The sequence below is a fragment of the Myotis brandtii genome, unplaced genomic scaffold (genome assembly GCF_000412655.1).
Source record: "Myotis brandtii unplaced genomic scaffold, ASM41265v1 scaffold131, whole genome shotgun sequence".
Lineage (NCBI taxonomy): Eukaryota > Metazoa > Chordata > Mammalia > Chiroptera > Vespertilionidae > Myotis > Myotis brandtii.
The window spans coordinates 4,167,132-4,189,993 of record NW_005354632.1 but is presented as its reverse complement, the minus strand read 5'-3'; the positions used below and the strand labels follow the sequence as shown (position 1 = coordinate 4,189,993).

Below are 22,862 nucleotides of genomic sequence, written 5' to 3'. Positions count from 1 at the left end.
TCCCCGGGGTCCCCTCCCGCAGCCGGGCTGCAGCCGGGCGCCGAGTGCCACAACACGCCTGTCCTTGGTTTCAGGAACGGCCCCGGGAGCATGCTCACGCTGGGGGCCATCGACCCGTCCTACTACACCGGCTCGCTGCACTGGGTGCCCATCACCGTGCAGGAGTACTGGCAGTTCACCGTGGACAGGTGGGTGAGCGGCGGCCATGCCCGGCCAGAGGCTCCCTCCAGGGTGGGGCCGTGGGGCCCGGGGTCAGCCACCCAGGAGACCATCACACCAGAGTCTGAATGAGACTCCCAGGCCCATGGCCTTGACAGTCACAGCCTCGCCTCTGCTTTATGAATGAGACGGGGCGTTGCCTGAGCGCTTACTCCCTGCGGGGCACTGGCTGAGTGGGCTGCCTCCTTTCATCTCACTGACACCCAGCGAGGTGGGTGCCGTGAGTACCCTCGCTTTATGCTTTTCTAGCTGCCGGTTTGGACCTCATAACCATCCCTAGGAAGTCAGGGAGGGGTCATTAATGTACCCATTTCATGGATGGGCAGCCCGAGTGCAGGAAGGTTGGGTAACTTGCCCGAGACGTGCAGCAAGTCAACAGCGGGGAGAAAACTCGGTCTCCAGGCAACGAGTGAAGTGCATTCCAGTGCACGTGACTTTGCTGTTTTGTTGCAGTTGTTGTCCCACAGAAGGTGGGGTGGTCTTGATTTAGCCACTGAGTTGGGAGAACATGGTTTCGGGTCTTTTCTCTGAGCTCAGGAAGTTGTGGAGAGTCCAAGAAGGGGTCCCAGGGAAGGGCACTTGGGGATTGGGCGTCCTCCCTGCCCGGCTCCTGGCAGGGGAAGCCAGGGGCACCCGGGAGGGAGGCGCAGCAAGGCCGTCCTGTCTCCCTCTGCAGGGTCACAGTCGACGGTGTGGTGGTGGCCTGTGACGGCGGCTGCCAGGCCATCCTGGACACGGGCACCTCCATGCTGGTCGGGCCCAGCAGCGACATCCTCAGCATCCAGAAGGCCATCGGAGCCACAGAGGACCAGTATGGCATGGTGAGGCCAGGCCCTGCCCTCCCAGACTGCCTGAGGGGACCCCTTGGTGCACGGGAGAGATGGCGGAGGACCACAGATGTCATGGTTTCCCGGGAGGCCTTCTCGGTGGCCTCCTGTGCCCCCAGCCTGACCTGTCCCCCAGCCTGACCTGTCCCCCCAGCCTGACCTCCTGGCCCCCCAGCCTGACTTGTCCCCCCAGCCTGACCTCCTGTCCCCTCAGCCTGAGCTCCTGGCCCCCCAACCTGAGCCTCCCAGGGTGCGCTGAGAAAGCAGGCCCTCCCCACCACGTGGCTCAGTTCCCAGGAAGGGGTCTTAACCTGGGACTGGCTCAGCTGCTTCCGGTCACACCCATCGCCCTTAAAAAAAATTTTTTTTGTCAATCACCTGAGGACATTTTCAAAAAAATATTTTTTATTGATTTCAGAGAGAGTTAGGGAGAGAGAGATAGAAACTTTGATGAGAGAGAAACATCCATCAGCTGCCTCCTGCACGCCCCCTACTGGGGATCGAGCCCACAACCCGGGCATGTGTCCTGATGGGAATCGGCACCAGTGACCTCCTGGTTCCAGGGTTGACGCTCAACCAACCGAGTGGGCCACACGGGCCGGGTACACCCATCGCCCTTTTCAGAGGACTTCTCTCTGGTCTTTTTAAAAACATAATTTTAAGTGACTTATTACAGCACAGTTGATACTGTAATACAATCTTATATTAGTTCCAGGTGCACAGCACAGTGACTTGACATTTACGTACTTACACAGTGACCACCACACCAAGTGCATGACCATCCGTCTCCGTACACAGCTCTGATATTACTGACTGTTTTCTCTGCTGTATGTGGCACCCATGACTCCCTTCTCTCACGACTGGAGTTTGTACCTCTCCGTCCCCTTTCACCTTTCCCACCCGCCCCCGCCCCGCCCCTCGGGCAACCGTCAGCTTCTTCTCTGTGAGTCTGTTTTGGTTGGTTTTCCAGTTTGAGATCAACTGCGGGAGCCTGAGCAGCATGCCCACTGTGGTCTTTGAGATCAACGGCAAAAAGTACCCGCTGCCCGCCTCCGCCTACACCAGCCAGGTATGCGTCTCGGGGTGGGATTGAGGGGGGGGGAGCCCCAGGCTCACCAGGGCCCTCCGCCCTCCTGGAGGGTCAGCCAAGTTGGTGGTAAGTGGGGGGCCTAGATGGAGAACGCAGGACGTGTGCTTAGACCAGCTGGCCCTCCTGAGGGTGGCGCTGTGGTCCCTGGGCCGCGTGTGTGGCTGCTGCAGCTGCGTCCTGGGAGAAATGGGGCAGGTGGGGAGGACAGAGGCCTGGGTTTGAGGGAGGGGGAGGCAGGGCCATAGACCCCGTGGGAGCCTCTGTCCACTGCTCTAGCTCCTCAGCCCAGGGGCCTCGTCTGTCTGGGATGTTCTTAGATCGCCTGGGTTTTGTGGGGACCCAGATTCCCAGTGATTGGGTTTGACCTAATCCTAAGCACCCCAACTAGCAAGGCCTCGGGTCCCCAAGCTGCTCTGGCAGGTCGTCAGGGCAGGAGGTCATGGGAGTTGGAAGATGGGGGGCTGGAGAGGAAGTGAGGAGTGGGGTGAGGGGGCCCCACCAGCTGACCTTGGATCACGCCCCTTTTATATGTTTTGAGCATCAATTTCTTCACCTGTTGAGTGGGATGAACCTCATGCTTGTTTGCCTGCCTGGGCAGGCGATTTCAGGGACGGAAGGAAAGAATAGCTGAGAGCCACGGGGGAGGGCACGGGAGGGGGACCCGCGGCTGGCTGGGCCCAGCGTCACCTCAGTCTCGCCTCTCCCAGGACTCCGGCTTCTGCTCCAGTGGCTTCCAGGGCGACGACAGCTCCGAGCAGTGGATCCTGGGGGACGTCTTCATCCGCGAGTACTTCAGCGTCTTCGACAGGGCCAACAACCGCGTGGGGCTGGCCAAGGCCATCTGACGCGCCTGACGTGAGCCGCACTGCCCCGACACATGCATGCCTGCACACATGTGCACACACACGTGCATGCCTGCACACACGTGGGTCGTGTTTCTGGGCAGATGGTTCTCAATAAATACCACTTCTCTGCAAAGCCTGCCTCTTTGGGGCTGACGTCCTGCACTGTCATGGGTGTGGCTGTCATGGGTGTGGCTGTCACGTGGGGTGTCGGGCAGAGCTGGGGCCACATGGGGGAGAGGGCTGGGGACACTGCGGATGGGAGACTGTCACAGGTGAAGGGCCACTTCCGGTCAAATCTTTCCTTGCTGGTCTCCTTGCTGGGGAAAGGGCACAGCGGGGAGACTGTTGCAGGGTGACGCCTGCACCGGGGAGCTGGGGTTGGGATGTGGGGCTGAGCAGAGGACCCTGACCACATGGAGAAAGACTCCAGGTCTGTGAAGAGGCAGCCCCGCTGACTCTAGGAGGAGAGTTAGGGGCACAGGCAGAGGGCATCTGGGAAGGTCTGTGGGTCTTGAGGTCGCCGTGACGTTGGGCCAGAGCTCCATCCTCAGTTTGACTCCAAACCTGACCCACTGGTGCCCGCGGAGAGGCCCTTGCCCCATGGGAAAGGCCCCTCGCTTCCCCAACAGGGGGCAGCGCAATGGACCGGGCTCCTGTCACCACTGCGTCCCGCCCCCTCGTCCTGGCCCCATCGCCCTGCTCACTGAGGGCAGGTGAGGCAGACGCAGGCTCAGCCAGAGCCGTAGGTCCGCCCCTGGCACTGCCCAGAGCGTGTGTGTGTGTGTGTGTGTGTGTGTGTGTGTGTGTGTCTGTGTCTGTCCGTCCCTTGGAGGAGGGAGCGCTCAGGCTGTGGTCGGGGGAGCTGAGGAGCTGGGGTGGCCTGGCAGAGGCTGCAGGAGGACGGGGCTGGGCCCCGGGCCTGAGTGTCGAGCCCTCCAGGGTCAGGGAGGAGAGCCCGGTGCCCAGGAGGCAGTCCTGGTGTTGGCGACGCCCCTAAGCCTCGCTTTTCTTATCTAAGACCCATGCTGTCCGTCCGCCAACAACGAGACAGAACTGGGCCACTGCCATTATTTTTAGGCTTCTTGTCACTTTAAAAAAAGTGCCAAACAGACTCACACACAAAAAGGTGTTATGTTTCAATGATTTATGCTTAACACGCTGTATTTTAAACATCCCCAGCGCAACTGGAGGTAATGTAGAAAGTCTAAATATGACGACTTTCATGAACCAGGAGCTTGGGGTGCCGCCCCGTCCTGGGAGGGCAGCGACCACCGGAGGCAGCTCCCTCCTGGGTAGAGGCCGTGGGCAGCCCGTCTGCCAGGGGGCTCTCCTGGCTGCCAAGGGGGTGCTCCTGGATGCTCTCCACACCCACCCCCTCGGACGTCTCACTGCCCTTCTGCCCCTCGGCCCAGCCTCTGCTGGATGCTGCTGACCAGGCTGGGGGTGCCCTGTGTGCCCACTGCCCCCAGCCTGGCCTCGGTACCCAGCACTGTCCCCTCGCCGGTCTCCCCTGCGGGCACTGCGCTGCTCTCAGCTCCATGTCTTGGGTGCTGCCTCCCTAACTCGAGTCTCGTTGGAGGAGGGAGGGAGTGAGTGAGTGAGGGAGCGAGGGAGGCGCTCAGTGAGGTCCTGGGGAGCCCCCTGCTTGCTTCCTTACGGGGTGCTCCCGATCCTTTGCTGCCCCGGGGAAGGCTCCGGGCTCTGTAGGGGGACCGAAGGGAGAGCAGGTGGCTGAGCTGCCGCATGGCTCTGCGAGGGGAGGAGGGGGAGTACCCGTCAGCACATGTGCTGTTTGCTTATGAGGAGGGGCAGCCAGGGGGGCGGGGGGAGCTGGGAGGGGCCCCTGCAGGGCTGGGCTGACTCCCTACCTTGGGTCCTGCCCGGGCAGGGAGAGGGCAGCCGGGGAAGTCTCCTGGTCATGCTCACCAGCCCACCCCGGGCATTTGGTGCAGCGTGGCTGCTGCCACGGCCGCTCCCAGCACCGGCAGGGCTGGCGCAAGGCCTGACTCATGCCCTGCCCTTGGCCCGGGGCGCCTTTCCGCTCCCTGTGGCCTGGAGCTGCTCCTCATCCCTCCCCGCCAGCTGAGCATCCTCTGAGGTGACAAGCCCCGCCCCCTCCCATCTTCCCCATCAGACTGCTCAGCATGTGGCTGACTAGAGACTCTGCTCCAGTGCCCGATGGGCAGCACCCGTCTCTCCCCGGAACCCTGGTACCCAGGAGGCTCCTGGCATGTGGAGGGAGCCAGACAAGTGGGGGGAGACAAGCAGGGGGCTTAGGCTCTGTGATCTGAGCGGGCAGATCTCTGCTTGACTGGCATGAATCATGAGCACTGAGAAACATGAGTTCACAAACACGAGTACACACAGACACAGAGACACACACACAACATACAATACATGCACATGCACACAACACATATACACAAAAAGCACACAGACACATACATATACACACAGACACAGAGACATACACACAACATACGATACATGTACATAACACATATACACATACATAAAAGTACAGATACATAACATACATACACACACAGAGACACACACAATACACGATACATGCACATGACACACGGCACGTATGCATATACACAAAAGTACACAGACACATAACATAACATACATGTACACAGAGACACACACAGACACACACAGACACATGGTATCCCTGCCCCTGCCCAGATGGTGGCAGAGCCCAGGTCCACAGCCTCATTTCCATTTCCTCTCCCTTCCCTGTCACTCATTTCTCCTGCCGGTGCCTCCTTAATGAGAGGAAGCATTTGGCCAGAGAGAAGCTGAGGAAGGAGACCTTTGAAATGGAAATGTTGTGACAGGATGATGGATTGTTTTCTGAGCTGTGTGGTTTGTTTCTTGTTGGAAGGAGAATAGAGCCGAGTGAGAGAGGTTGCCCAGGTCGGCGAGCCCTGGACCCCGAAAAGGCAGGTGGAGAGCGGCAGCAGGCAGAGGGGCCGTGGGCCGAGGGGCATCCTGGGGCAGGCAGAGGGATGAGGCTGGCTACTGCCCAGTAGCCCTGGTCATGGTTGGGGGCCCCAAATAGCCAGGACATGCAGCACCTCCCTGCTGAGGGACATCTGGTCTGCCCTGTCCTCTGAGCACCTGCTCATGCTGTTCCCTTTGCCTGAGGCTCCTTTCCACTGTCTCCCACCTGGGAACCGCTCTTCCTCCTTCAGAACCAGCAGAAAGGTCACCTCCTCCGAGAAGACCCCTCCCACCGCAGGAGGATGCTGGCTGGCTCCTGGCCACTGGGTGTACTCGGGGCTAATTAGAATTGCCACCGGTCTTATTTATTTAAAAGGGTGTTTTTTGTACCTACTGTGCGAAGCACTGTTCCGTGTACTGTGTCCATCAGAGGGCACAGCAGAGGGTCCCTCCGCCCCCCCCCAGGGAGCGCTGTGGGGACGCAGACAATGGAGATGATAAGTGTGTAAACTGTGTGGTGTATCACATGGTTTTAAGCGTCACGGGAAAAGGATGCTGAGGTGGGAAGGGAAGGCTCAAAGCCGTGAGCGGTAAGGGGTGCGGATATGAGGCGAGACAGGCATGATGGGTAAAGTGTGTGCAGATGAATCCACCCTCCATAAATAGAAGTGACCAGCAAGCAAACGTGGATATGTTAGTTTTTGTTTATGCCGCCCTTATTTCTAATGAGATGACCCCCTCGCGGAGGGCAGGAGTCACATCAAAATCATTTTGTATCCTGCCCGGCACATAGTGTTTGACGCAGAATAATTAACTGTTCAGTAGACGTACTTGCCTGAATAAACAAACCACAAACTGTCCCCTCTAAGCTCCAAATCAGGGTGGGGGCGGCCAGGTGTCAGCGCTTGTCCTGGAGCGCCCCCTAGTGGTGAAATCTCAAACGCCGGCTTTGTACACCTTGTTTTATATCCTGCAACGTTCCTACTCCTCCCCACCCCAGGTTCCCAGGGCAATGGCCATGCAAACAATAGGATTTACTAAGTGCCTACTATGCGCAAGGCACAATGCAGGAGGCACAGACATAGCAGGCCTGGTCCCTGTCCCGAAACCCCGCAGTCAGTGGACGTCGCGCTTGGTAGCTTTTTCTTTCTCAGTCTTTGTTCTCTGGTGCCCGCCCTCTCACATCTTTCTGGATCATCCGTGATAGCAGACGTGCATTTTGGACTAGAGCTGGGCCGGCAAGGATGTGCCTGTTGTGTGTGCCCGAGGGGCGTGGGGGTAGCATCAGCCCCTGGAGTCGGTGGCACGGCCCTTCACCCCAAGGAGCGACAGCTCCGGGGAGCTTGGAGGGCAGCCAGGACCTGGTGCATTACGCACTCACTGCAGTTTCGGGGTTGAAGCTGTCTCCCCATCTGGCTGGTGGAATTGTGCCCCCTTTTCAGGGACTGCGCATGGCCCGGCCACCTCCTCTGGGCTGGCGGCCTTGGTTTCCTCAGTGCCAGCGCCAAAGCTCCATCCCCCGCCTTTTGTCCTTGCCTCTCCTCTGGCCCAGCCGCGAAACCCGAGAGCCCCTTTCTTTCCCGGGGCCGCGTTTAGCGCTGAGACCAGAATAACTGCGTCCTGGGAGCTTTATTTTTAGGGCTTGTGAGAGGGAACAAGGAGCCCCTGGAGACAGGTGTCTCCTGTGTCCAGGAGTGTCCTGGGTGGGGGCCAGCCACACCCCCTGCAGCTCTGAACTGTGGCCTGGGATGTCCTGCCGGTCAGCCCCAATCTTAGCTGTCCCCATATCCGCTCCCCGGGGGGCATTTCTGATCCAGAGAGAGTCATCATAAGCAATGAAGGGGTTTGTGGGCTGACTAGCTGTTCAGATGCCCAGGCGGTGTCCCTGGGGCTCCCTGAGTCCCCCTGGTGGCCAGTGTCTGGGCCTCAGCTTCTGAGAGAGGGAGGCAGGTGGCTCCAAGCTGAAGGGGAGCTTGGGCCAGAGCTCCAGTACCTGGCCCCTGGCCCTGGCGAGTTGGCATAACATACAAACAGTAGGGCATCTCCAAGGACTTTCCCGAGTCCACACGTTTCCAGGGAGACCAGGCCAGAGAGGGAGAGAATAGACTGGGATCTGGGGAACTTCAGAAACCATTGGCTTGGGCCTGTGAGGCAGATGAATGGATCGATTGACAGGCCGGTGCAGACGGTGCCATGCAGATATCCTAGTTTCTTGGTGGCATTTGGGCTATGGACTTGGCCTGGATTCTAAGGACTTATTTAGACCTGAGTAGAGAGGCCGGGCTTTCTACTGCCCAGGGGGTGCTCCCTGGGAAAGGTCGCTGGGACCCCCTCTCCTCAGACCACCCTGACGTCTGTGCCTTCCTCCTCGTCTCCCGTGGCGTGTTCGTCAGTTCAGGCTGCCATAAGCAGACACCACCTATGGTTGCTGTAGGCAACACAATTTTTCCTCACAGTCTGGAGGCTGGAAGTCCAAGATCAGGGTGTCGGCAGGGTTGGTTTCTCCCGAGGCCTCTCTCCTCGGCTTGCCGACAGCCGCCTTCTCTCTGTGTCCTCACCTGCCTCCTCTGTGCCCGCACATCCCTGGTGTCTCCTCCTCCTAAGGACATCAGCCCTATGGGATTAGGGCCCCACCTTTATGACCTCATTTAACCTTAGTTGCCTCTTTACAGACCCTGGCTCCGAAGCCAGTCACAGTGGGGATTAAGGCTTCAACACTTCCTTTTGGAGGCACATAACATAGTCTTAGGAGGGGTGTCCTTTCTCCCCACTGCCTGTCAGCCCCACACCATCCTTCCGCCCATCACTCCTTCCCCTTCTAGCCCTGAGAGGTAGCCCCTCCCCCAGGCCTAAAGCTGCCCAGGTCTGCTCGGAAACAGCTCATTCTGGGGCTGGTTGGACCTCAAGGGACAAAAGGACCTGGGCGCCGTGAGATTTATTGGGGGGGCGGGGGCGGTGTTAGGTTTTACATGCCCTGTCGCATGACCCTCTCCTTTGACTGCAGTGTCCTAAACAAGCAGCTCGTTCTGAATCCAAGCGCCCGCTGCCAGACTGTTTCTTGCACAGCGAGAACCCCAGTTTTCAGTCCAGAAGGTGCGGTCCCTGTGCAGCCTGTTTCCGAACCTCCGACGTGGGACAGGGATCTGAAGGGGGTGGGGGTGGGGAAGGGAAGCAGCCCGGGCACCTGGAAACCTCACCGGTCAGGTGGTCCCCACGTTGCTGCCTCGTGGGTGCCTGTCCTTCCCTGGGGCCGGCCTGGGACTAGCTCCCCTGACTCCGCTGCTCCAGACAAGCTCCCAGGTCGTCCCAGCCTCCGGACAACCTGCAGGGCCTCCCCCCGACCCCCACCCCGACCCAAGAGGTGGCCCCAGGGTCTCGGCAGGGTTCTCTGGAAGTTCAGAGAGCTGAAGCCAGAGGGCAGCCGAGAGCTGCGATGGGATGGGGCTGGCCAGGGAGGGGGAGTGGCTGTGGGCTGGCTGGAGGCTGGCTGCCACCGAGCTCCGCAGGGCTCCAGGCACCATCCCCAGGACTTGCCCTTGAACGTTTGGCAGCTCTGACTGTCTCCTTAGTCCAGTGATGCTGTTAGAAACCAGACAGCAGGCCCAGGATGGAGTCACTTATGCCAAGCCCCACGTTGGTCACCAAACTGGGACTTAGTTGTGGCTCTCCCAGAAACGGAATCTTAAACCAGTGGGTCAGGAGCCGCCGGTCGGCACCGGTTGGAGCCCTGGTGAGAGACCCCAGCCATCCCCGAAGGAAAGTCACTTTGCCATAACCAACCCGCATGTTTTGCCAGTAGAACCTCCTGGTTCCGCTCCCTCCTGCCTATCAAAGCCTTTCATTTTGTGCTGGATGCTGCCGGTTCGAATCCATTCTCAGGGGACACAATCCATTCGTTGTGTCATCTCCATTTCTCTCCCTTCCTCTTCTCTTCCTTCGTTTGTTGGGCTGTTTTGCAGCGGACGCTGGGCGGGGATTATGACGTTACAGGGCCCAGCGTGGCCCCTGAAGGGTGACCCCTTGCGGGCGAGCCCTTATCCTGGGCCTCATCTGTCTCCATCCTGCTGTGTCCGCCTGTCCCCCGCGTTTTACCTTTTGCTAAGGAATTGCCTCCGTTACCTGATTGAATTCCCACCACCACCCTGGGGGCTTGGTGTTATTATTTCTGTCCCACGTATTTTTTTCTATCACACTTGCCTGGATTATTTGTTAGCGACAGACCGTGAGGGTGGTGGTGGGAAGGAGGGGGCTCAGCTGGGGCCCCTGTGGCTCGGGGGAGAAAGCAGATCCGCTCGAAACTCCTAATGAGCTTCGCTGTCATTCCCTCCCCAGGCGCCTGACAGGCACCTCGGAGACGAGGGAAGCAGCATTCATTATCCGGTGACATTTCGCAGGCGGCTTTCTACCTCTGCCTCCCCTGAGAAGCAATCACAGGATGTGTCTGATCTTCCTGTTACCCGCCTCCCGGGCCGGCCACCCCAGCTCCTTTCATCCCTGCGATTGAAGCCGAAGCCGGCGGCCTCCGTCTCTAAGATCTGCCCTGGGCGACACCGTGGTCTCTGGGGAGACCCCCACGGCTTTCTTCCTCCCTTCAGAGAGCCGCTGGGGCGCTTCCCTGCATGGGGTGGTTGCGCTTTATTTTCTAGGAGCTGGGCAGCTGCCGAGGGGGGGGGGCTGGGTGTCCCTTCTGCCCCCCCCAGGACCTAATATGGAGGGGACAGGGGTAGAGGGTGGGGCCTTGGTCCTCAGCAGCTGGGGTGCAGGTGGCCGGAGCAGGACTTCCCGGGAGCAGGTGGCTGCTGAGGGGGGGCCGGCTGGTCAGTGTGTGGGGCTGGGGCAGGGTCTGGGCTCCAGGGGAGCCGTCTACGCCGCCCCCCGGAGGCAGGGCTTCCGGATGCTATGGAGACGGGCTCAGGGGTTCCCCTGGAAGGCCTGTGAGGGGGTCTGAGACACCACCTCCTGAGAGACCTTCCAAATGGGGGCTCAGAGAGGCCGGGGGTCCTGCTCTCCTACCCCCTCCAAGCCTCCACCAGGCAGAGCAGCCTCCCCTGCAGCGCCTTCCAGGGTCCCTGCACTCATACCCCCACTAAGGAGTGGCCGGCCGCAGCCTATGGCCTGGAGTTTGGGGGAGAGTGGGGGTGGGAGAATGAAACCTACCAGCCCGCAGAGTAGCTAAGTTTGGTCTCTTTAGGGTCATTGGAGGGAGGGCTTGAAGGGACAGTTCATCAAGGCACCACCTAGTTCCTGGTCCCTGCTGTGTGCTGGACAGGCCCTGGGGACACAGCGGTGACCAGACAGAAAATCCCTACTTCTGGACCTAACATGTTTGCGCGGAATTACAGATACTAATTAGGTAGGAAGGTGATTGTGTGTGTGTGTGTGTATATGTTTGTTTGTTTATTTATTTATTTATTTATTTATTTTTCTTTGGTTCGATGGAGACACGCTGTGGCCTGGGACTGCCATGCCCCCTGCCCCCGGGAGAATGCCCGCCTCAAGGGCACGAAGCCCCCAGCAGAGGGAGGAGATGGACAGACGTGGCCAGAGCTCTGACGGTGACGCACTCGGAGCTACAGCCCGTTCCCTGCATCTCAGTCGGTGAGCAGGTACAGTCCTCTCTCTCTCTCTCTCTCTCTCTCTCTCTCTCTCTCTCTTTCTCTCGGTTCCGTCCAAGTTGGGTTTCTGCCACCGGAAGCGCCTGCCTCATACCTTCCCGCACCAGCGGTGCCTCCTCAGAGGGCCTCTGAGCAAGTTGTGGGAGGGGACTGTGCCCAGAGCAGGGCGAGGGCTGGGCAGTGCCAGCAGGAGGCGAGCTGCTGACCGAGCTGGCAGCTGGTCTTGGGAACCACAGGTGAGTCGCAGGACCTGCAGGGCCCCTCCCAGGAGAGAGGGAAATCCCGTTTCTCGTGTGGTCGGTGGAGAAGAAACAGCTTAGAAAACAGCAGCAGCAGCAGAACGTGTTTATTGAAACGGCTTGCAGTCAGAGGTGGCCTGCTGGCCGCGAAGGTACGTTTTGCTCTTTGGGAAAACAGAGCGGAAGAGGCAGGGGAAGGGAGAGAGAGGCAGAGACACAGAGACGCAGAGACAGAGGGACCCGCGGCCAGGAAGCGGGCACAGCTCACTCCAGGGACTGCTCTGCAGAGCAGCCGCCGTTGGTCTTGCTGAGCGAGTCGGCGCTGCCCGTCCTCGAGCCCACGCTGGGGGCGATCTTGTTGATCTCCTGCGGCATGTTCTTCTGCCTCTCCTCCTTCTGCGTCTCCCGGTGGTAGAAGTAGTTGAAGTTGGAGACGATGACGGGCACCGGGAGCGCGATGGTCAGGACCCCGGCGATGGCGCACAGGATGCCCACAATCTTGCCCCCGGCGGTGGTCGGGCACATGTCGCCGTAGCCCACGGTCGTCATGGTGACCACGGCCCACCAGAAGCCGTCGGGGATGCTGGAGAAATGGGACTCGGGCTCGTCCACCTCGGCGAAGTAGACGGCGCTGGAGAAGAGGATGACGCCGATGAAGAGGAAGAAGATGAGCAGCCCCAGCTCCTGCATGGACGCCTTCAGCGTCTGGCCCAGGATCTGCAGCCCCTTGGAGTGGCGGGAGAGCTTGAAGATGCGGAAGACCCGCACCAGCCGGATGACGCGCAGGATGGCCAGGGACATGTTCTGCTCAGCGCTGGGCTCCGTCTCCTGGACCAGCTCGGTGATGACCGTCGCGAAGTAGGGGATGATGGAGATGATGTCGATGATGTTCATGATGTTGCGGAAGAAGCCGGCCTTGCTGGGGCAGACCACGAACCGGAGCACCAGCTCGAAGGTGAACCACACGATGCAGGTGGACTCCACCATGAAGAAGGGGTCGGTGAACATGGACGGGGAGAGGACCAGCCTGCTGACGTTGCGGCCGGGGTCCCTCACCAGCTTCAGCTCCCGGTCCTCGCGGAACTCGGGGAGCGTCTCCATGCAGAAGATGGTGATGGACAGGATGACCACCAGCACGGACACGGTGGCCACGCCCCGGGCGGCCATGGAGCTCTCGGGGTACTCGAACAGGAGCCAGAACTGCCGGTGGAAGTCGTTGGTGGGGAGCAGCGTCTCGGGGTCTTTGATGTAGCCCTCGTCCGCCCGGAACTCGTCCATGGCCTCGCTGCCCAGCTCGTAGAAGGCGATCTCGTCGGCGAAGACGTCGACGGGGACGTTGGCCGGGCGCCGCACCTTCCCGCCGGACTGGTAATAGTACAGGATCCCATCGAAGCTGGGCCGGTTCCTGTCAAAGAAATACTCGTTCCGCATGGAGTCGAAGAAGCGCATCCGCTTCTCCCGGTCGCCCAGGAGGGTCTCTGGGAACTGCGTGAGGGTGCGGAGCTGGGTCTCGAACCGCAGCCCCGCGATGTTGATGATCACCCGCTGGTTCCCTTCGTTCAGGGCCGCGGGCTCCGGCCCCGGGGGGTCCGGGTAGTCTCCCGGGAGCCGGCAGAAGGCCGTCTCGTGGCTGCCACTGTCGCCGAGGAGCAGCTTCCAGCTGGAGAAGGGGCCGGCCCCAGGCCGGCCTCTGGGGGCGCTGGTGGGGTTCAGGTCCGGGTCGTAGCCGGGCTGTTCCTGGATTTCGTCTGAGTTATCGAAATTGACCAGAGCCACCTCCATTTCCTTCCAGCCGCATCCATCCATCCTAGGGGAGGCAGGGAGCGGAGTGGAGACCTCGGTCTTCCCGGCCTGCGGGGAGCTGCGGGGAGAAGAGGCGCGTCAGGTGGGAGCGAGGAGGGGACGGCTGGCCCTGGGTCCTCGACGGAAGGTAGGTCGTTGGACTAAGGGATGATTTATGCTCAGCTGGGGGAGGAACCTCCTGGTGGTTTTGGCAACATTCTTCCCTTGAGATCGGTTTGCACCCCGAGTCTGCACACACTAATAACTAGACGACATCGGGGAGAGGGAGCCGGGCCGAGAAAGGACAACTTTCTCCAGACAAAGGGGCCTCCATACGCAGTCGTCGGTAGCGGCCACCGTGGGCGAGGAGTTAACGTTTCCTAACGCTAACACATTGTTAATCACGCATTTGTGTGCGGCCTTCCGGGCACCCCGCACTTCCTCGCCCAGTCTCACCCTCAGCTCCTGTCTCTCACTGGACAGCCAGGCCCTCACGGATTCTTTCGGTTTCAGCTTCAAGACACATCTGGAAGCCACCCCTGCTCAGCACCCGCCTCCTCCTCTTGGGCCCCGTGGCGAGCGGCGTGGAGACACAGCCCCGTGGGTCCCGCTGGGAGGAAAGAGGTGAGGCTGGAGGCCGGGTGGGCACCGGCAGGGAGCTCTCTGTGCCTTCGCCCCTGCCCTGTGAGGACTCCGAGGCTTGCTCGGAGGGCACAGTCCATGAGGTTGCACGTGTACAGGGTGGAAAGATCATTAGATTATAGCTGTCGTTTTCGCCAGCTTCCCCACATCGCAGGAACTTTAGAAGCCAACAACTGTTGGTATTTTAATTTTATTCTTTTGCATGTGTGTGGCCTAAGTCCAGGATGTTTATGGGAAATGATTTGATTTCTAAAAACCCCTTTCGGCAGGTGGGAAGTAGGTGGTTGTGTGTGTGCGTTGAGGGGGGCGCTAAGGGGAGCGTCCCGCGGGGCTTGGGCACCCACAAACAGCCTGAGGTTCCTTCCTCGGCCCCACGCACACTTTGGTTTCAACTTAACACATTGCGGACGGATCACGAGAATCCTCGTGTTTTCATATGACACAGTGTTTTACAAAGTATCATCCTTTAAAAAGACATTAGCTTGTGAGAACATGTGATAAATAACTTCAAAATGCGATGGGTATTTAATTTTAAGGCGTGCCTTTAACACCTATGTAAAACGTTTTTTGTACTCGTTCAGTAGAGACTTATCTGGCCACTGGGCAAAGCTGGCAAGGAAACTCCTGGTCCGCAATGTGCTAAGGACACTGAAGGCAGGCGAGCTGGGGCGAGGGTCGCAGCCTGGGAAGTCTCATTCACAGGGGACAGGACAGCCTACAGTGTCGCAGTGTGTCCGTATCCTGTCCGCTCGTCTCACTGCTAAGGGACAATAACCGCATGAGCCAGGACTGGAGTGGGCTCTGCCCCTGGGCTGCCCTCCTGGCTCCTGGGAGGAGCGGATGCTCTGGGGGTGGGGGCACCCTGGTGAGGGGGGCTGTGGGCTGGGGTATCTGGGGGCGGCTCCCATGGCGCCGGGCAGGGTCCTGGATCCGCGTGCAGAGTGCGGGGCCCTATGTCTGTCCCTCCACCAGCATTCTCGGGCTCCAGGGGGCTGTGAGGGCGGCCTGGCTGACATGTCACTCCACTGACCGCCAGGGCCGATTCGGCTGACCTGGCTGGCGGGGTGGGCGGGTGTCCCTCCTCCCTCGCCCATCCTTGCCCTCGCACCGAGTGGACAAGGATGGCCTTCCCCCAGAGGAGAGGACCCGTCTCGGTCTCGGGTCAAGGGCATACGAGTAGCCGCGCTCCCCCGCGGGAGCCTCCACACAAGCTCTCGGAGGCTCCAGTGGGATCACGGGCGCTCGAGGCTGAAGTGACATCGGACTGGAGTCCCCCACAGCGCCTGGGGCCTCAGCATCTGGCACTGGCCGGGCACAGCGCCCGCCGAGACGGTGTGTTGGGGCAAACAACCTCTTTCCCCTGAACACACTGTGTTTCTTCCCTCCAGGACACTGGCTGGGAGTCAGACGGCACCTGGAGAGGACGCGTGCCCTAAAGGCGCAGGTGAAGTGCGTTTGCTCTTCGGGGTGACAGGGAGGGCTTAGGAGGGAGGAGGGGGCCCGGGAGGCTGGGCATGCGGCTCTCTTCCTTGTTAGAGTGGGGTGGGCCCAGCGGGGGTCGTCTGTCTCCCTCCTGCGGGGACGGCTCAAGGACAGAGCTGTGTTCCTATAGCGACACGGCCGAGGCTCTTTCCTTTAAAACCTGAGCAGCAGCCGCGGCAATGCTGAGAGGGACCCGCGGGTAACGCCTTCCAGCAGGGAGAGCTGGGCTCGGTTTCCTGACTTTGGGGAGAAGACTTTGCTCTGGGGGCGGCTGGGAGCAGGGCTCACGGGCCTCCTCCCGGACCTCCTGGTTCTGTGCACCACCAGGGCCTCGGATGGCCCCCCGTTTGCTGGTAACACTAGTTACAAGCCCTCACTCTGGAGCCTGCAGGCCGAGACTTGCAACTGTGAGCACTAGCCCCGTGCAAGTCATTGAACCTGTGCCTCAGTTTCTTCACCTGTAAAATGGAGACTCCTGGGGTCACAGGGCCTGCCTTCGGCGCCCCTTGATCGTCTGAGTCACCTTGGCTTCTGCGTCCCCCAGCTCATGCCCGGCTGACTCTCCCCGGCTTCACACCTGCATCGGTTTCCAGGTCCTGCGGGGTCTGCCTGCGGGATGTCCTCTCTCCCACCCTCCTCTCCTCTCACCTGGATTGCGGCCATGGCTCCCCACGTGGTTACCAGGTGCTCCTGCTCACAGCCAGGTGGATCCAGTTGCCCCGGCATAGCCTCTAGTGGCGACTCCCCAGCCAGATCGACACCCCCTCCCCACGCCCGGCCTGGAACTGTGTGCACCCCTTTCCCTCCAATGCTGTGGTGGGCCCCGGCCTCATCTAGTCTCCGCAGCCAATTCTGGGGTCCATGGCCACGCACGGTATCCTTGTGGGGGCTGGAGAGGAGGAACCCTGCTCCATGGGGCGGTCACCCTCCCACAGTGCCCCCGCCCTCCCACACTGTCCTTTCCTGCACAGGCAGCCGGGGCTGGGGAGGCAAGGCCGGTATTAAATGTTGACACTGAACAACAAGATGCTGAATGGCAGCCTCTCCTTTTTGCAAGCACCCCGAGTCTTGAGTTATTGCCTCGGGCTCACCTCCCTAAAGAACCTCCCCACGGCTAGGTTCCAGGATGCAGTGCGCTGTGTGCCCTGGGGAAAGTTACTTAACCTCTCTGGGCCTCAATTCCCTCGTCTGGAAAGCTGGGATAATCACCCTGTCCACAGAGTGACCTGGGCAAGGGTTCTGATCCCGTGTCACCCCAGTACCTAGTGCAGTGATGGCCAACCTATGACACGCGTGTCAGAGGTGACACTCGAACTCATTTTTTTGGTTGATTTTTCTTTGTTAAATGGCATTTAAATATATAAAATAAATATCAAAAATATAAATCTTTGTTTTACTATGGTTGCAAATATCAAAAAATTTCTACATGTGACACGGCACCAGAGTTAAGTTAGGGTTTTTCAAAATGCTGACACGCCAAGCTCAAAAGGTTCACCATCACTGACCTAGTGTGTTGTCTTGCCCCGAGAAGGGCCTCTGTCCATACCTGTTGAATAGCTCATTGCTTGGGACGCGAAGGTGTGAGCAATGAAATGAAGCAGTCATGGAGGGATTGCGGGCACCTGCGGGGTGGGGTGGGGTAGGTGCTGGAAGCTGCCTGTGTGCCCGACACCCCCCACCCCCAGAAGCCAGCCCATTCTCTGGCCCAAGTTCTGCTCTGCCTCCTGGGCTTGCTCTCCTGTGGCTCTTACGTGGGCCACTGAGCAAGGGGACTCTGGGGCCCCCTTCAACCCCAAGAAGGCCCAGAATTTCTGGAGCAGACGTGGGCAGAGTGGGCGGGGGTCTGGGGACAGCCCAGGCTCAGGTGGGGGGTTGAGCCTGCTGTTCTAGAAGGCTCCGAGCCACATGAGCGAGGAATGTGGACCAGAGAGTAACGCGTCTCCCTAAGATCGTGCTGGGAACCGAGCCAACCTGGGAGCTCACGCCTGTTGCCAAGCTCACGACTGAACTTCCCCAGAATGCCTCGGGAGCGTCAGGAGAACAGGGCGGGTCAGAGGGTAGGGTGGCAAGGACTCACCGGGGAGCAGCGAGGAGCAGGCGTGCCTGGTCGGCCTGTGGGGGCCTGGGTGCCCGGCTGGGTCAGCTCCCCATGGCCCCGGGGCGTCGGCGGCAGGAGCTCTGGAAGAAGAAGCCTGAAGCTGATGCCTGGACTCGGAAACCCTACCCTCCGTGAAACAGGATCGCCCCTGCTGTCTGCCTCCGGAGGACGCCGAGGGGCTGGGCCAGGGGTGGTGGCAGGCGCAGGGCAGCGGGGAAACAGGGCAAAGTGGATTCGGGGTCAGATCTGATGCTGACCCAGAGCCTGAATTAGCTGCTGATTCAGGCCCATTTCCCCAAAGCCGTGATCACACGGAGGCACAGAGGGTGGCGATGGTGGGCCCTGTCTCCCACATCACCCCCAGCTCGGAGACCAGCCCTCAAAGGGGTCGTCCAGCCAGTCCTGGTTCCCCGCGCTCCTCAGGGACTGTCCCTGGCTCTGAGGTTCTTATGAGGGACCTAGACTTTGCCGGGGCCTCTCCCTATGACAAGGGCCAGAGTGGGGGTACAGCTGGGGCTTGATGTCCCCCTGGACTGGGGGCCAGAACCTTGGCCTGACTGACCAGGGACAGGGCCCTTTCCTCCAACTCCAACCAGACGCCCTCAGGCCTCATGGGAAGGCCATGGCCGAGGACAGGGAGTGTTGGGGAGGACCCTGCAGAGAGAGAGAGAGAGAGGGGGGGGGAGCCCTTGTCCCCACAGGGGACACCCTGTGCTCTCTGACCTCACTGCCCCGAGGGACTCTATCTGCAGAGGCCGAGAGCTGGAATAAAGCTGCACTGGTTATAAGACGTGATGAGTTTTACATTTACTAGCTGGTCACCTTGCCAACAGCCCTCTTCGCTCTGAGGCAACACAACACAGTGGTTTAGCACAGGCTCTGGAGCCGACCGCCTGGGCCCAAATCTAGGCTCTGCTACTAGCTGTGTGACCTTAGGCAAACTGCCTAACCTCTCTGAGACTCCAAGTCCCCCTCCTCCTCCTCCTCATCACCACAACCCTTTCTCTCTTCAAAGGACATTTTGCATGAAAGTCCAAACACAAAACCAAGAGAAGCTGCCCTGCTTGAGTTAGAGGCGAGGTGGGGTCCTGACCCTGCCTGCTGGGCCCCGAATTCCCTGCTCCCTGGAACGGCTCCAGCTCCCTGGATCACAGTCTGCCTAAAGTCCTGTTTCTCATGCTGCCCCGTTGAGGTCTGACCTCCCGGTCGTCCCGGCCCCCCCACCTGGACATGTCCCCGGCCCCCTCCCCGTGTCATGCAGGCCAGTGACACAGTCCCGCGTGCTCCCTCCCAAGAACCTGATCTCCCTGCTCCCCACTCTGACCTCTGGCTCCGTTACCACCAGCCGGGAGCGGGCAGCGGCCTGGACCTCCATTCGATCCACTGGACACCGAGCCATGAAAAACAACTCCCTGATCAGATCCCGGGGCCCCTCGGGCCTGGGCTGGGCTTGCCCTTCTGACCTAAACTCCCGCACTCCAGTTTCGGGGGCAAAGGGACAGGCAGGGCCATGCACACTCAGCGACGCCTGGACCACCCCAACTGTGTGCCCTGGGGCGAGGCTTGGCAGGGGAGAGGCGGCCCAGAGGGGGGCGGGTGAGGCCACGTGGGGGTGAATAGGAAGCTGCTTTCTGAGGCCAGGGAACAAACGGCCCTCAGGCCTGAGCCGCCCAGAGTGAGGCCCTGCTCCCTCCCTCAGCACTGAGCGCTGCGGACAGCGGACAGCACTGCGAGCAGGCTCTCTTCCTACAAGCGCATGTTTGCCCTGCACTGTGCTCCCAGGTGGAGACAGAGAGGTAATGGGGGGAGGGGAGGGGGGCGCAAAAGCAATAGGTGTGGACCTATGACTGTAGAGTGGACCTATCAGGAGCTATTGTGGGCCCAGCACCCAGCTCTGAGCAGCTGCAGGGGTGGTGGGGAGGTGGGGTGGGGAGGTGGGACATGAGCATCTGCTGCAGAGCACAGAGGAGGGAAGCTCTCCTCCCTCCCGAGCGGCCTGGGCTGAGTCTCGTAGGATAAATGGGGTCCCTCAAAGCTGGGACGAGAGTACGGAGACGGTACACTCGGCATATGCACAACGGCACGCGCACAGGAAGGCTGGGTGCATGCAACAGCCTGGTTTGCCTGCAGACTCCAAGCTCAGGGATGGCCCGCCCCCACGAGACATGACAGCAGGGTCCCTTCCGGGCAGCATCGGAGAGCGGCTCTGGACTCAGACAGACCTGGGGCGTCTCTGAACCTTTCTGACTCATGGGCCCACACCTTTTTGCTCTTGGCCTCCCCGAACTCCTCGGATGTAAAGGGCAGTTTGCTGTTTACCTGGCGAGGCTGTTATACGGGGAGACGGGGAACACTGCAGTCACAGGGCAGGCCGCGGAGGTGGCTACTGCCTCTTCGACAAGGCGCAGACACAGATAGGAGCTCTGGAATCAGGAGATGTCGAAAGGTCTGCTGCAGCCCCTCTCGGGCAGGAAGCCCCTCCCAGGGCGGGAACCCCCTCCCAGCAGCAGGGATGGGGGGCATCCAGGCCCTGCCCGGCTGCTGGGCTTGGGCGAAGGGCGCTGGCCATCCCAGCACTGAGGACGTGGCCATTTATTCCATCGCAGTCCGACCCTGACCTAGGGGAGAGGCAGCAAGGGGAAGAGTGATTAGCATCGCGACCGCTGGTTTGCAGATTCAGGGGCGTAGACGGGACGTTGGCCGTCACTGATGCAGACGCAGAGGCCTATGACTTGCCAGGGTCCCCCTGGGAGTTCCTGGCAGGTCCCCCGAGTTCCCCGGGCAGCGCTGTTCTAAGCAGCCTTTGACTCCAGCCTGGTGACATCGCAGGAGCCCAGCAATCCCTGCAGGCTCTGCCCCTGGACCCAGGGCTGTGAGCTCAGAGGGCCCTGCCCTGAGTGTCACCTGCATCGCGGTTACTGCCCTGGAACCCTGGGCCTGTGGGAAGGACCGGGCAGGACTGAGTGCTGTGACTGGGGCCTGTCTTCGCACGATCAGGGACACGGGGCCCAAGGGGTAGCCTGGGGCTACTGGGCCCAAAGGGTAGACTGGGGCCGGCTGGTGCGACTAAACCCACCGCCTGGGGGGAGACAGGCGGGCAGTACTTGTAGGAAGGATGCCATGCTGGGCAATTGCGAAGGGAGTGTGACTCCAGCTAAGAGGCAGAGCCCAGAGCCCCCGTGGAATCACAGCATTAGGCGGAGCCACCGGGTAAGAGTCAGCATTGGGGTGTCTCTCATTCCTGATCTCGAGGGGGCAAGAACTGGCAGGAGCAAGGCAGACCCCACGCTGGAGGAGCGGCCGTGGCTAAGCCCTCGGAGGTGGGCCAAGGCTCGGAGCCAGGCGGGGCCAGGGCTGCTAGTGAGGTCAGGGTCCAGCTGTGGGGACGGAGGCCACAGAGGCCGGAGCCAGGCAGGCCAGGGGCAGCTGGGCCAGGAGGGGCAGCGCCTCCAGATCACAGCTCATGAGGGGTTGGATGAGAGGAGGACTGGGCGGCTGGAGGGCGCCTGGAGCAGCTCTGCCACTGACTTGCTGGGGGACCTGGGCTTTTCACTGGCAAGCTGGGACAGGAGCCCCCTTCCGCCCGCCTCACAGGCTCCTTGTGATGAAAAAGGAAGCTGCAGAGCCGGGCGCTGAAGTGACAGCTGCTTCCCCTCCCGCCCGCCATGAGGTCCTTCCACCTGTGAGCCCCCAGGGCAGCAACCTGGCCTCGGGCTGCCTCTGTGTCCCCAGTGTCCAGGACAGGGCTGTGGCCGCTGTGCAGATGGAGGGAGAGGACGGGCCGCACCGGGGCCAGGCTGCCAGGCCCTGGCGGTCGCAGGGTGGGGAGGAGGGAACTGCCTGGTGATGGATGAGGCTGCCCGCCAGCCCTGGCCCATCTGGCAGCCCGAGCAATTTGCATAAAAACAAAGACAGCTCCAGAGGCATGAAATATTGATGCCCCGAGACTTTGCAGAGCGGCATTTCGGTCTTGCTCGGCGAGGGCCCCCCTCCCGCCCGTGGGAAGGAGGCTCATTCCACGAGGCTGCAGCGCCCCTGCGGAAGGAGCCACCTGCGAGGCCTTGGCCCAGCGCTGGCCTTGGGTCTCAGGTGAGACTGATTTTCATTAAACTGGGGGAAAGCACATTGGATCGCGTTCTGAGAGGCTGTTTGTAGTCGGAGGAAGGCAGACGGGAGCTCGGTCCCCTCAGGAGGCCCTGCTCCCTCAAACCCTCACAAAACAACCCACTGACCCATCTTCCAAGAGTGGCACCTTCAAGGGTGTGACCCTGGGGAGGGAGAGGCCCCGCTCTGGGGAGGGTGTGCTTGTGCGGGGGTGCATTCTCACCGGCGTCCTGGAGGGGGCGCTCTAATGAAACGAGGCCCTCACAGTGCAACTAGGGCCGCGATGGGGGGCTGAGCCCCGAGGTGGAAAGAGGAGGTGCTTCAGGGGCAGGCACAGCACCGGGGGTCTCCGTCCTCGGGTCAGGTCCGGGGCGCTGTGAGTCTCCAGTTTGGCTTCTCCCGGAAGGCGGGGGTGGTGACCTCAAGTCCGTTCTGTGCGGCGTCCCGCAGGCGCTGCCTTCTGGCCGCGGCCCCACCATGCCCATCTGCCGGAGGAGCGAACATTCGGCTCCGGCCAGGTCCCCGACAGCAGGCCGGTCCTGAACGGTCTCTCCGAGCGAGCGAGCACCTCCGGGCCGCGGGCCAGGGCTTAGCCATCTCTGGGTCCTCGCTCCGGGCGGCAGGAGGCACCTGAGAATGTCGATGAGATTAACCTGTGGGGGAGGTGGGCGGGGCGGGGCCAGGGCTGACCAATAGCACGGAGGGAGCGTCCCCAGGCCCATGGCCAAGGCTGTGGCTCCTGGCCGAGGGGTTTGGTGGGAGAGGCTTCCCCTGGGCCTTGGTTGGTTGACAAGAACCAGTGAGCCTCCTCTCTAGCTAGCGGCCCCACCTTTCATCTTTATTTTTTTAATGTTTTTTTTCTATTTTTTAAAACTACACATCCACAATAGAAAAACAGTGAAAAATAGAAGAGTGTAACAATAAAAACAATGCTCCAGCCGGTTTATCCCAGTGGATAGAGCGTCCG

The 22,862-nt window shown here is 60.6% G+C and overlaps 3 protein-coding genes across 6 annotated transcripts in view; 2 read left to right on the top strand and 1 right to left on the bottom strand.

Annotated features, from left to right (window-relative positions):
- The window catches only part of LOC102241708 (chymosin), an 11,260-nt gene extending 8,163 nt beyond the window's left edge, over positions 1-3,097 (top strand). Inside the window, exons 6-9 of the mRNA XM_005860042.2 lie at positions 75-188; positions 896-1,040; positions 2,017-2,115; positions 2,844-3,097. Coding sequence (XP_005860104.1) covers positions 75-188; positions 896-1,040; positions 2,017-2,115; positions 2,844-2,981 — 496 coding nt within the window. The 3' untranslated portion in view covers positions 2,982-3,097. The remainder of the gene's footprint in view (positions 1-74; positions 189-895; positions 1,041-2,016; positions 2,116-2,843) is intronic.
- A 7,173-nt stretch (positions 3,098-10,270) lies between these two features.
- On the top strand, positions 10,271-16,946 carry LOC106725033. Of its 4 annotated transcripts, XR_001360890.1 has the most exons (7): positions 10,271-10,557; positions 11,125-11,286; positions 11,375-11,539; positions 13,580-13,717; positions 14,083-14,193; positions 15,600-15,655; positions 16,238-16,946. XR_001360890.1 is itself a non-coding variant. In XM_014534620.1 (6 exons), exons 2-6 carry the CDS (start codon positions 11,369-11,371, stop codon positions 16,419-16,421), a joined length of 603 nt encoding a protein of 200 aa, XP_014390106.1. In that variant the 5' UTR covers positions 10,271-10,557; positions 11,203-11,368; the 3' UTR covers positions 16,422-16,946. The 4 variants fall into 4 exon arrangements, 3 of the variants coding, with proteins under 3 accessions (XP_014390106.1, XP_014390105.1, XP_014390107.1); XM_014534620.1 differs by having other exon boundaries at positions 11,203-11,531; positions 16,287-16,946; XM_014534619.1 differs by having other exon boundaries at positions 11,125-11,531; positions 16,287-16,946.
- Positions 11,913-22,545, bottom strand: KCNA10 (potassium channel, voltage gated shaker related subfamily A, member 10). The gene is made up of 4 exons (XM_005860041.2): positions 22,119-22,545; positions 20,111-20,409; positions 17,771-17,871; positions 11,913-13,648 (listed from the first exon to the last, which is right to left on the bottom strand). The coding sequence occupies exon 4, from the start codon at positions 13,591-13,593 to the stop codon at positions 12,052-12,054; it is 1,542 nt and encodes a 513-aa protein (XP_005860103.1). The 5' UTR covers positions 13,594-13,648; positions 17,771-17,871; positions 20,111-20,409; positions 22,119-22,545; the 3' UTR covers positions 11,913-12,051.
- Between the last annotated feature and the right edge of the window lie 317 nt (positions 22,546-22,862).